Source organism: Myotis nattereri (assembly GCF_964212035.1).
Source record: "Myotis nattereri genome assembly, chromosome: 17".
Taxonomy (NCBI): domain Eukaryota; kingdom Metazoa; phylum Chordata; class Mammalia; order Chiroptera; family Vespertilionidae; genus Myotis; species Myotis nattereri.
Genome location: NC_138092.1, coordinates 9,779,194 through 9,790,134, shown reverse-complemented (window position 1 = coordinate 9,790,134; position 10,941 = coordinate 9,779,194). Strand labels below are relative to the sequence as shown.

General features: G+C 43.6%; 1 protein-coding gene across 1 annotated transcript; it reads left to right on the top strand.

The window, feature by feature from the left end:
- The first annotated feature begins 3,586 nt into the window (after positions 1–3,586).
- UQCRB (ubiquinol-cytochrome c reductase binding protein) lies at positions 3,587–8,135 on the top strand. The gene is made up of 4 exons (XM_081111237.1): positions 3,587–3,665; positions 6,425–6,496; positions 7,121–7,287; positions 7,936–8,135. The coding sequence occupies exons 1-4, from the start codon at positions 3,647–3,649 to the stop codon at positions 8,011–8,013; spliced, it is 336 nt and encodes a 111-aa protein (XP_080967363.1). The 5' UTR covers positions 3,587–3,646; the 3' UTR covers positions 8,014–8,135.
- Positions 8,136–10,941: the final 2,806 nt, after the last annotated feature.

Below are 10,941 nucleotides of genomic sequence, written 5' to 3'. Positions count from 1 at the left end.
GCTTTTATTTTTTTAAACTTTTTTTTTTTCCAGAGAGGAGAGGGAGTAAGAGAAACATCAAAGATGAGAGAGAATCATTGATCACCTGCCTCCTGCACACTCCCTACTGGGGAATGAGCCCCCAGCTCAGGCATGTGCCCTGACCTGGAATCAAACCGTGACCTCCTGGTTCATAGGTCGAAGCTCAGCCACTGAGCCACGCCGGCTGGGGCAGTCATAGAGGTTTTCAAGTGGCTTTATCACAAAACATATGTATTTTCTTTGAAATGTTAAATGAATTTCTGGAGCATACTATATTATCTAATATCTACTACTCACCTAATGCTACAAAACATGCAATTTTGGACTATTTACAGTGTTGTCTTCCCAAACACAGATACTCAGAGTTGCCCACAGGTGGCTACTGATAATCAGGAAAAGGAAAAAGCATAGGGAGGAATGCAGTTTGAAGGAAAGTAGATGTCAATGAGACAGTAAAAGGTCAGAACAAACTTTTGACTTATTGTCTGTGTACAAAGATTTATAACAAATTGAGACTTTTTTTACATTTATCATTGAGATGTGTAATCCTGGGCAAATGATTTAACCTGTGAGTGTGAGTCTTTGGAAAATGAGGCATCATGACTTCATTTATCTGCCTTACGCTCTCAAGACTGAACAGAATGTTAACACTGGGGACCCCGAGGGAATCACACCTGGTGTTTGCACTCACATAGTTTCCTCCAGGATGGAACTGAGCCAGTGCGATTTGGTCCATGGGACATTATCAAGCTTCTGAAGTGGAAGATTGATAAGCCCTTGCAGATTGGGCCTTATCCTCTTGGTGTACAGTGATTCCTGGCCAACTCTCAGCCGTTCCAGCCATGCCAACTGCGTGCCAGACATATGAGTGCAGAAGCTATCTGAGTATTCCAGCCTCAGCTGATACATGGAGCAAAACTACTGGCTCAGTTCAGAATTGGGAGAAATAATAGTGTTTTACACCTGTGTCTGTTAGGCACCAGTGTTTTGCGGTGTGTTAGATGTCCGGGGACCGCCGGAGAAATTAAATTTGTAATTGGGCAGGGCCAAGTATATCGGCCTTCCTGTTACTGGTGATGTACTGAATAGTCCCAAAACTTCAAATGATTTAAAACCACCAGCTTCTGCCCTTGGACTGCAGAGTCCTGGGTTCCATTCTGGTCAAGGGCACATACCTTGGTTGAAGCTCAATCTCTGGCCCCGGCAACCAATTGATGTGACTCTCACATTGATGTTTCTCTATCTCTACCCCCTCCCTTCCATTCTCTAAAAATCAATGGAACGATGTCCTCTGGTGAGGATTAACAACAACAACAAAAAACCCTAATGAATCCCAGCAAACATCCAGGCACTCAAGATTTAATGCCTGCAGGAGCTGGATTCTGTGACAGTCCTGGGTATCAGATCCCCTCACAAGATCTTCCTTCTCTTGCCACTGAAGCTTACGAGGTAAGGAGGAAGGGACAGGAGTTGCTGAGAACTTGTAAGGCAATGTGCCAATGTACACATGTACTGCATGTCTTCACATCTCTCTGACCATTTAGGTATGTGTTTATTTAGTTATGCATAGAAGGTGACGTGAGAAACTGCAGTGGCACAAGGAAAAAGAGAGAAGGCAACAGAATTTTAGAACTGGAATGGACTAAGACGATTAGGTCTAACCTTTTGAACTTACGAGATGGATTCTACTGTCCTGGGTCTCAAGACCAAAAAAAAACAAGAGTAGGTGTTCTTGGGTAGTTGCTGTGGACTGAATTGTGTCCCCCTCACAATTCACATGTTGAGACTCTAACCCCCAATGTGATGGCATTTGGAGATGGGACCTCTTGGAAGTAATTAGGTTTAGATGAGGTCATGAGGGCATTAGTGTCCTTACAGAGAAGAAACACCAGAGGTGGCTCTCTCCCTGCCACGTGAGGACTCAGTGAGAAGACAGCCCACTACAAGCCACAGAAAGAGCTCTCACCTGAAACTGACATGCGGACACCTTGATGGGTCTCCATCTTCCAGAACTGTGAGAAAAATGCTTTTGAAATTACCCAGTCTACAATATTTTATGGCAGCCTTAGCTGACCGAGAAGTAGTAATGGGCCCTGGCCTGTATGGCTTAGTGGATAGAGCATGGGCCCGTGGGCTGAAGGGTCCTGGGTTCAATTCCAGTCGGGCACATGCCCGGGTTGTGGGCTTGATCCCCAGTGGGGGGCGTGCGGGAGACAGCCTATCGATGATTCTCATCATTGATGTTTCTATCTCTCTCCTCTCCCTTCCTCTCTGAAATCAATAAAAATATATGTTTAAAAAAAGAAAAAAAGAGCTTTCTCACTCCCCGGCCATCTTGGCGGCTGCATTTGGTTGGGGAACGTCCCACACTTGAGGCAAGAAGATGGTGGCCGCAAAGAAGACGAAAAAATCGTTGGAGTCGATCAACTCTAGGCTCCACAACTCTTTATGAAAAGTTGAAAGTACGGGTTGGGGTACAAGCAGACACTGAAGATAATCCGACAAGGCAAAGCGAAGCTGGTCATCCTCGCCAACAACAGCTGGGCCCTTGAGGAAATCTAAAATAGAGTACTATGCCATGTTGGCCAAGACTGGTGTCCATCACCACAGTGGCAATAATATTGAATCGGGCGCAGCGTGTGGAAAAAGCTATGGTATGCACACTGGCTATCATTGACCCAGGTGGTTCTGATATCATTAGACTCATGCCAGAACAGACTGGTGAAAAGTAAATCATGGGAAATTTTTCTTTAATAAAACTGGCCAGAGCATGGTCAAAAAGAAAAAAAAAGTAGTAATGGTAGTTCACCATAACTGAATAAGCACCAGTCATACTAACTCCCTTGATTTTTTTATGTCCCTAGATTTTTATGCCCTAAACTGAATATGTTGGAGCTGAGCCTTAAAAGTGTACTTGCTTTTACCTCAGTTGCATGCAAATTCTGCGATACAGCTTAGATTTGACATTAAATCCGCCCCCCCCCCCCCATCCCCTGAACCAACCTTTAACCTTGTACTAAAATGGTTTGATGCAGATCTTCAGCTGGAGAAGCTGAAGGCCAGAGAGGGTTAGTGTCTTCTGGATTAGAAGTGTGGCAGATGGCCCTGGAATGAAGGCGTCCCGAAGTTGTATCTGGATTCTTCCTAGCTGTGTGTCCTTGGACAATTTATCCAACTCTTCTGAGCATGCTTTTTCCTATCTCTAATAGAGATAATCATAGTACTTAAGAATTAGAATTAAATGAGAGAATTGAACGAGAATATGCCCAGACCATGCTTAGCGCGTTGCTTGGCCCAAGGGAGCGATTAATATCGCCCCAAGTCTCACAGCGCGTCACTAACAGGACCCAGGCTACAGCCCCGGAGCCCTCATTCCTTCCCTGGGGTTTTCCCATCACGTCACGCGGAATGCTTCTCGGAACCGGGCGCGTCATACACCGGCTTACTCCGTTGCTAAGGACGCCGACGAAATGGCCCGCACGACAGCTACCGTACGTCGCCGCGGGAACTGCGCCTGCGCGAGCGGCCTCCCGAGCCTCGCGCCCAGAGCTGAGGCGCCTGCGCACTGGACCCCGCGCGCCCTCTTGGACTTACCCAGTAGGCAACGCTTCAGTCTCGGGTCAAAATGGCGAGCCGGCCTGCCGGTAGGTAATTGGTGTCCTAACTGCTGGGCATCGCTGCGCCCAGCCTTTCATTCTCGCAGCAGCTTGCGTCTCTCCCTCTGCTCTCTCTGCGTGGCCGGTTCCGCGGCAGAAGGGAAGGGGCGGCTCCGGTCCAGCGCGAAGGCCGCCTTCCGCCTGCCCCCCGGCGACCCCAGCCAGGCTTGCCGAGGGGCTTGGGGTGCGGACCGGCTGCTGGTGAAGGTGCCCGCGGCGTCTCGGGCACCGCTGGGTCCCATCTGCCTGCGCTGGGCATTCCCTCCGCTTGGCCTTAGAACTAGAGTTCAAGGGCACAAGGACGTCACTGGGTGACTTTCAGCCCACAGGACCCGAGTGCTGCCTGTGAGCCAGGTGCCCGCAGGTGCCTGAGCGCGGGGCACGCTCCGGCGGGGATGAGCGACAAGAGCGGCAACAGAAAGGCACAGTTCCATCTGATGTTCACGCTCTGTTTTACATATTCCGGTCATTTCAGTTTTCTGTCCAATAACAGATCTGTTGGTCCCGAGAAGGGTGTTGGTTTGCCCTTGACCCGGGTAACCGAGGCAGAGTGGCCGGAGGGAAGGGGGCCGGAGGCGGCATTGCACCCCTCGCGCTTCCCGAACCGGGAGTTGGAGGAGGGAGGGCAGCCGAGGGGACGGGAAGCTTCGAGTCCGCCTTGTCGGCAACGTCGGCGTGGTCTGTGGATTCGAAGACATCTGGGTGCGTGGTGGGCACCGAGGCAGACATATCTGTTACTGAATAGGAAACTGAAGTTGCCGGAATATTTAAAACAGAACGTGAACGCCAAATAGAATTTTATTTGCTTTTTTGTTGTTCTTGTTGCTCATCTCTGCCCTCTGTCGGTTTCAGTGGTTCTCAGCCTTCCTAATGCCGCGACCCTTGAATACAGTTCCTCATGTTGTGGTGACCCCCCAACCATAAAGTTACTGTCGTTGCTACTTCCTAACTGTCATGTTGCTACTGTTATGAATCGTCATGTAAATATCTGATATGCAGCATGTCTTTTCATTGTTACAAATTGGACATCACTAAAGCATAGTGATTCATCACAAAAACAATATGTAATTATATATGTGTTTTCCGATGGTCTGAGGCGACCCCTGTGAAAGGGTCGTTCTGCCCGCAAAGGGGTCGCGACCCACAGGTTGAGAACCGCTGGAAATTGAGGTCGCTGTTGAAAAAAATATTGGTCCCTCTCCCTGGCCCTCAGTCATCGTGAAGCTGTTCATCAGCCTAAGCGACATTGAGCTTTTTGGGGGGTTGGGGGAGACGCTTGAGAATTCAGTATTTAACTGAACTTTGCGAATGTTGAAGGCGCTCTGCCCCGGCGCAGTGTTTGGAGCTCAGTCGACCTGGCTGGCGTCCATCTCGGGCGGGGTGACGTCTGTGAGACCTGTTCCCCCTTTTCAGGGACAGGCGTGCGAATCCGGGTCAAGCAGATGGGACGGTGCTGGGCACACAATAAGTGTTGGATGCATGGTAATCATGCTCACCGTCACCGGTTAGTACGCTCACAAGTCAGTGATTTTCTACAAGTAGGTGTGCTTGTAGATTGTTGGCTCTGGTACTTGTTTTGCTAGAAGCCACGTTATCCCTGGTGCTTGGTTTCCAAGGAGAGTTACCGAAGCCTTGTGCTCTGATGTACTGAGGAGTAGGAGCAAGGCGGGGTTGGAGGAAGAGGAGTTTGCTTGGCAAGGGGCTAACCCTAGACAAGATTTTCAAGGCGATCGTAAGCTTTCTCTACCTCCCCTTCTGGACCACATTTCTCCTGTAAACCTCAGGCACTATCATGTTATTCCTCAAGGAGTTTTAGCATGACCTGTTCTCATCCGTTTTCAAATATCCATTCCCTTGGTGGAAAGCTTGGGGAGTGGAAAATGGGCTTCTTTTGCTGATCCTTTTGAATATTAAGGGACTAAGTCAGTGACGGCGAACCTATGACACGCGTGTCAGAGGTGACACGCGAACTCATTTTTTTGGTTGATTTTTCTTTGTTAAATGGCATTTAAGTATATAAAATAAATATCAAAAATGTAAGTCTTTGTTTTACTATGGTTGCAAATATCAAAAAATTTCTATATGTGACATGGCACCAGAGTTAAGTTAGGGTTTTTCAAAATGCTGACACACCGAGCTCAAAAGGTTCGCCATCACTGGACTAAGTAATGGTATCAGAACCCTCCCAGAAATACATGTGGTTCTAAAGAGGGTAGCCAAGTAATAAAAAGGTAATGTAGAATACAAATTTTGGAGGATGAGGGTCATTTAGACCGCCACCCTATCCTGAAATGTCGCCTTCTTTTCTTACAACACCAACTCCCTTTAAAAGGGAAGTTTAAATTTGTTACCTGTCATCTATTTCTGAAACTACAAATAATTGAGTTCTGAGTTTCTTTCCCATCCCCCACCCGTTTAATTCCGATAGTTGCAGGGAGACATACAGGAATGGCACGCTTGCCTTTGAGTGGCAATAATTGTACTCGTAAGTCTTGTACATTAAGTGTTTGAATTTACCTTTTTTCCCATGATTTGCCCAAGTTGTTTTTACCCGCAGTTTCTTTTGCTCATAGATAAAATAAGGAATTTTTATCTACAGTATATAGGGTATACACTGTTGAAAGGAAATACCTTCCTATGCTTGCACGCTCTAACAGGTTAACGATCAGAAAGCGGTTGCTTACCTATCAGCATTTTCATATAGTACAGTAAGTGAATTGCAGCAGCTAACAGTGTGATAATATCAGTTGCAGCATCAAGCCGGTGGCTGGAGGGCATTCGAAAATGGTATTACAATGCTGCAGGATTCAATAAACTGGGTGAGTGTCTGCACTTCCTTCTTCTGTTTTTTCTTTTTTTTTCTGAGAGTAGTATTTTTGCAAGAGTCATTATGGGTCCCAAAAAGTAGCTAATTATGCTTGTGTACATTAGAAGATGTTAAAGTTAGGTCCCATTTTATTGTTATGTTAAATCACACCAATTATTTTGAGAAGAGAGGGATGGAATTGTCTTAAATGTTTGAGGTGGAAATAATTTATGTTCTTGAAATATAGTAGCTGGACATTTTCCTTCGTATGCGCTCCCTCTCCCAGCTCCTTCACTTAGCATTTAAAATTTAAGTTCTATGAACTTTGAAAGTAGAGATTTTTCCAATTTGATATGTGTTTAAAAACAAGGGAGACATTTTAAAATTTGTTTTAGATAAAATGTGAATTCTGTGGCAATAGATTTTAAAAGGCTTGTATATTGTTCCCAAAGTACCATTTTAGAAATAATCCACTAAATAACCCATGATTATGTATGAAATACATTGAGCTTGATCATACGTAGCTCTTGATATGTCACCTAAGTCTTAAGTTTATAAGTCATAAAGATATTTTACTCGTTTTTTAAAAATTCCTGATTTTTGAGACATATTCAGTCTCTCTTGTTTCCTATCATAGGGTTAATGCGAGACGATACAATACATGTGAATGAAGATGTAGAAGAAGCCATCAGAAGGCTTCCTGAGAACCTGTACAACGACAGGGTGTTTCGCATTAAGAGAGCCCTGGACCTGTCCATGAGGCAGCAGATCTTGCCTAAAGAGCAGTGGACAAAATATGAGGAGGTAGAACAGCTTCTGTGTATCTGACAATATTGGCCACCAAGGTTTGAGTATTACAGACAGAGAAACATTCATTTGCATGTTTAGGGTTCTTAATGTTGTCACAAATAAATGTCCTTAAGAGAGTACGGTGAGGTTATAGAGCAAATGTTAACTTCATTTTAGAGACAGACGTAAAGGTGAAGTGACTGTTCCAAAGTCACTAAGCAAGTTTCTAATATATAATATCCAGGTTTTTTCTTTCCCAGGCTGTGTTCTCCCTCCACACTCTGCTTCCTGCTCAGATGAAAAAATGCTGTTCATGTGATCAGCCCACTGAGTGGCGCTCTAGCTCCCAGGAAGGACTCTGGGAAGCCAACCCTTGCCCCTGTGCATTGAAACTAGGCAAAAGCTTACAGGCTTTCATTTCCTTTGCTTTTCTGTCAGACTTTCCTCTCATAACCTATCAAAGCAATTGATTACACTATCTTCATGGGTTTTACATTTTAGAAAAGCAGACAGTTCTTAGTTTGCTAGAAAATACTTTTTTAAGTTGGAAATAAAATTTTCAATGACTTTCTTTTGTTGTTTAAGACCTCTTGAGTGTTTGAAGTATACCAGTATGCGATGGTGATAGTAGCATATGATATTTTTCTTTTATTTGTTCTTTAGGATAAATTCTACCTTGAACCGTATCTGAAAGAGGTTATTCGGGAAAGAAAAGAAAGAGAAGAATGGGCAAAGAAATAATCATGGAATCAATCTGTGGATGCATCTGTCCTCAGTATTTTAATTATGTTGGTTAAACTTGAAATGCACAATTTGAAACCATCTTGGTTTCAAATATATAAATAAATATCTATTATAACTTTTGTTGGAGTTTTTGAATTCTAAACTTTATTCTTAATAACTACTGAATTTACTTATCTGTTAAATTCTTTTTAAACTTACGAGGTATTCTTCAATTAGTGTTTAATGGCCTCCTGAAGCTAAAAGAAGCCATTTTTTAAAAATTTCATTTTTATTCCTCAGCTGAGGGTATGTTTATTGATATGAGAGAGAGGAAAAAAAAAAATCGATGTGAGAAACATCAATCGGTTGCCCTCCACATGCACCCTGACGAGATTGAACCTGCAACCGACGTACATGCCCTGACCAGGAATCGAACCCGCAGCCTATTTGGTGCATGGGACAACACTCCAACCAACTGAGCCACGTGGCCAGGGCTGCTAAGCCATTTTAATCAATTTCCTTCACTGGTTGGATAACTTCTTGATTTACTGAGAGGGATAATATTCTTCCAAATAGAATAGTCATCTTGATATTGCATTTGCAGATTAGCAAGATACTTAATCGCCTTGGGGCCTAACTTGCAGGAATGGAGTGGAGCGAGGAACAAGTGCCATCACTTCATTTTATCTGAAGCAACTGCACTTGAGCAGACTGGCTCTCAGACTTCAAAAATTACTGAATGCAGGAGAGAGGATCCACCCCCTGGTGTGCCGGGATGGAGACCACTGTTGTGCCTCTGCAGCCACTGCTCTCAAAATATAATTGCATTCGCATCCTATCTTTTAAAATTGTGTATACAGCCCCAGGATGGGTCTGTATAAGGTATCTGTGTTCCTGTGTATTAGAAAACAAAAATATGAAGACATTGTATTTTCTCCCCATATCCCAGAGACTTTCTACTTTCGAAATGATTGTTAGAAAGTATATTTTAAGGGTTAGATACTAATAATAGTTTGAAATTTTAAGGTTATGGTAATTTTAAGAAATACATATAATAAAACCATTCAATGATGTCATTGCCACCCCTAAACTGTAAAATGGTTTCTGTGGTGGAAGCGTGCCTAGAAGCCCAGCAAGTAGGAAAGGAACTCTGGAACCTGCAGGCTGCACAGGGTTCTACAAGCCCCTGCGTGGATGGTAGGATCTTCCTTCGAAGAACAAAACCAGAAAGTTTTGTGTCAGGCAAACTTCCTAAAACAAAAGCATGTGTGTACATATTTTATGTTCGTTTTCCACGAAAATTAGGTATGTTGACACATTTATTTATGTTTGACTTTTGCAACATGAACATAATTGTCTTAAAAATTTGCTAAAATATTAGATCAAATTTCCTAAGAGCCTCCCTTCTCTTTGATATTCAGATTATTTTCTGAAACACCTATTCTGAATCATGTCAATTTTTTTCATTTGGTCTGAGTTGCCTAAATTTTTCTTTGATGTACAGGTTTTGGTTATGGTAAACACAGGTTTTTTTGTTTTGTTAATCCTCACCTGAGGATATTTTTTCCATTGATTTTTAGAAAGTAGAAGGGAGGGAGACAGACACATCGATTACCACACGCACCCCGATCGGGTCAGGGATCAAGCCTGCAACCGAGGTATGTGCCCTTGACTGGAATTGAATCTGAGACTCTAGTCTGCGGCCAATGCTCTAACCACTGAGCAGTCGACCTGGGCCATTAGTTCTTTAATATGCTCAATATTTTGTCTGGTTTGTGATTTGACTGCAATACATTTGAATTTCATGTTTGGAACAGTATTATAAACCACATAGAAACTGATAAAGATAGTAGTCGATGACAATGTTAAGAGACATCTTAGTGAGGGACTATTTGCATAAGGGTCAGTTGAAGAATAAATATTTTTGAGTCAGGATGCTTTCCTGTCAGACCTAAGTAGGTACTGAAATAAGTTCTCAGACAACCAAGCACCGCCCAGTATTTCAGTGCTCCAGTTTCTTCCTGCAGACCTTTTCAAGTAAACCTGAATCTCCTACATGGTTGATTAGTATTATATTCCTATAACCTATTTGGCTCATCACCCTGTAGATAGAAGAACAGAGTGATTCATAGCCAATTCTAGGTACGACTACCCAGATCTGAATCCATTCACTTATCGGGTAACTTATTAGTATGGTTTGACTTCTGTGCCTCAGTTTCCTCAGCTCTAAAACGGGGCTCATGATAGAACCTGCTTCAGAGGGTTGTTTTGAAATTAACCAATTTCATTATATATCAGGTACTCAGAACAGTTCCTGGCACATGGTAAGCGCTGTTCTGCCTGCTACAGGATTCAGTAATAAGAATGAAAACAGGGCCAAAGCTTAAAGTTACTATAGTCATAATAATCCTATGTTCACAGACAGGATGATGCTAACATAGGCCTGTGTATGGCTTTGAAAATAACCAAAGAATTTAGGATTTAAAAGCCAGGTGAAGCTCAGCTAGAGTGGCTCAGTTGGTTGAGCATCGTCCCATGAACCCAAGGGTTACCAGTTTGATTCCTGGTCAGGGCACATGCCTGGGTTTCGGGCTCGATTCCCCTTGGGGTGGGAGGTGGTGCAGGAGGCAGCCAATCGATGTTTCTCCCTCTCCCTTCTCTAAAATAAAAACATTTTTGAAAAAATAATAAAAGCTAGGTGAACATAAAAACTACACTAAGTACTTGAAAGTCTGGTGGGTGAAGTGCAAATGGGTTTACCCTTTTGGGTGACATAAGTTTTAGGAACTAAAGTATCAGGTATGAATATACTTAAAGGGTGAATGAGAGATAACTGGGAAATATAGGGGAAAGGTCTCTTTATTAGAATAAGGCACTAAATTCTGCCACTAGGTGGCAATGCACTACAACTTTACAACTTAAAAGTACACCACACCACACTGTTGA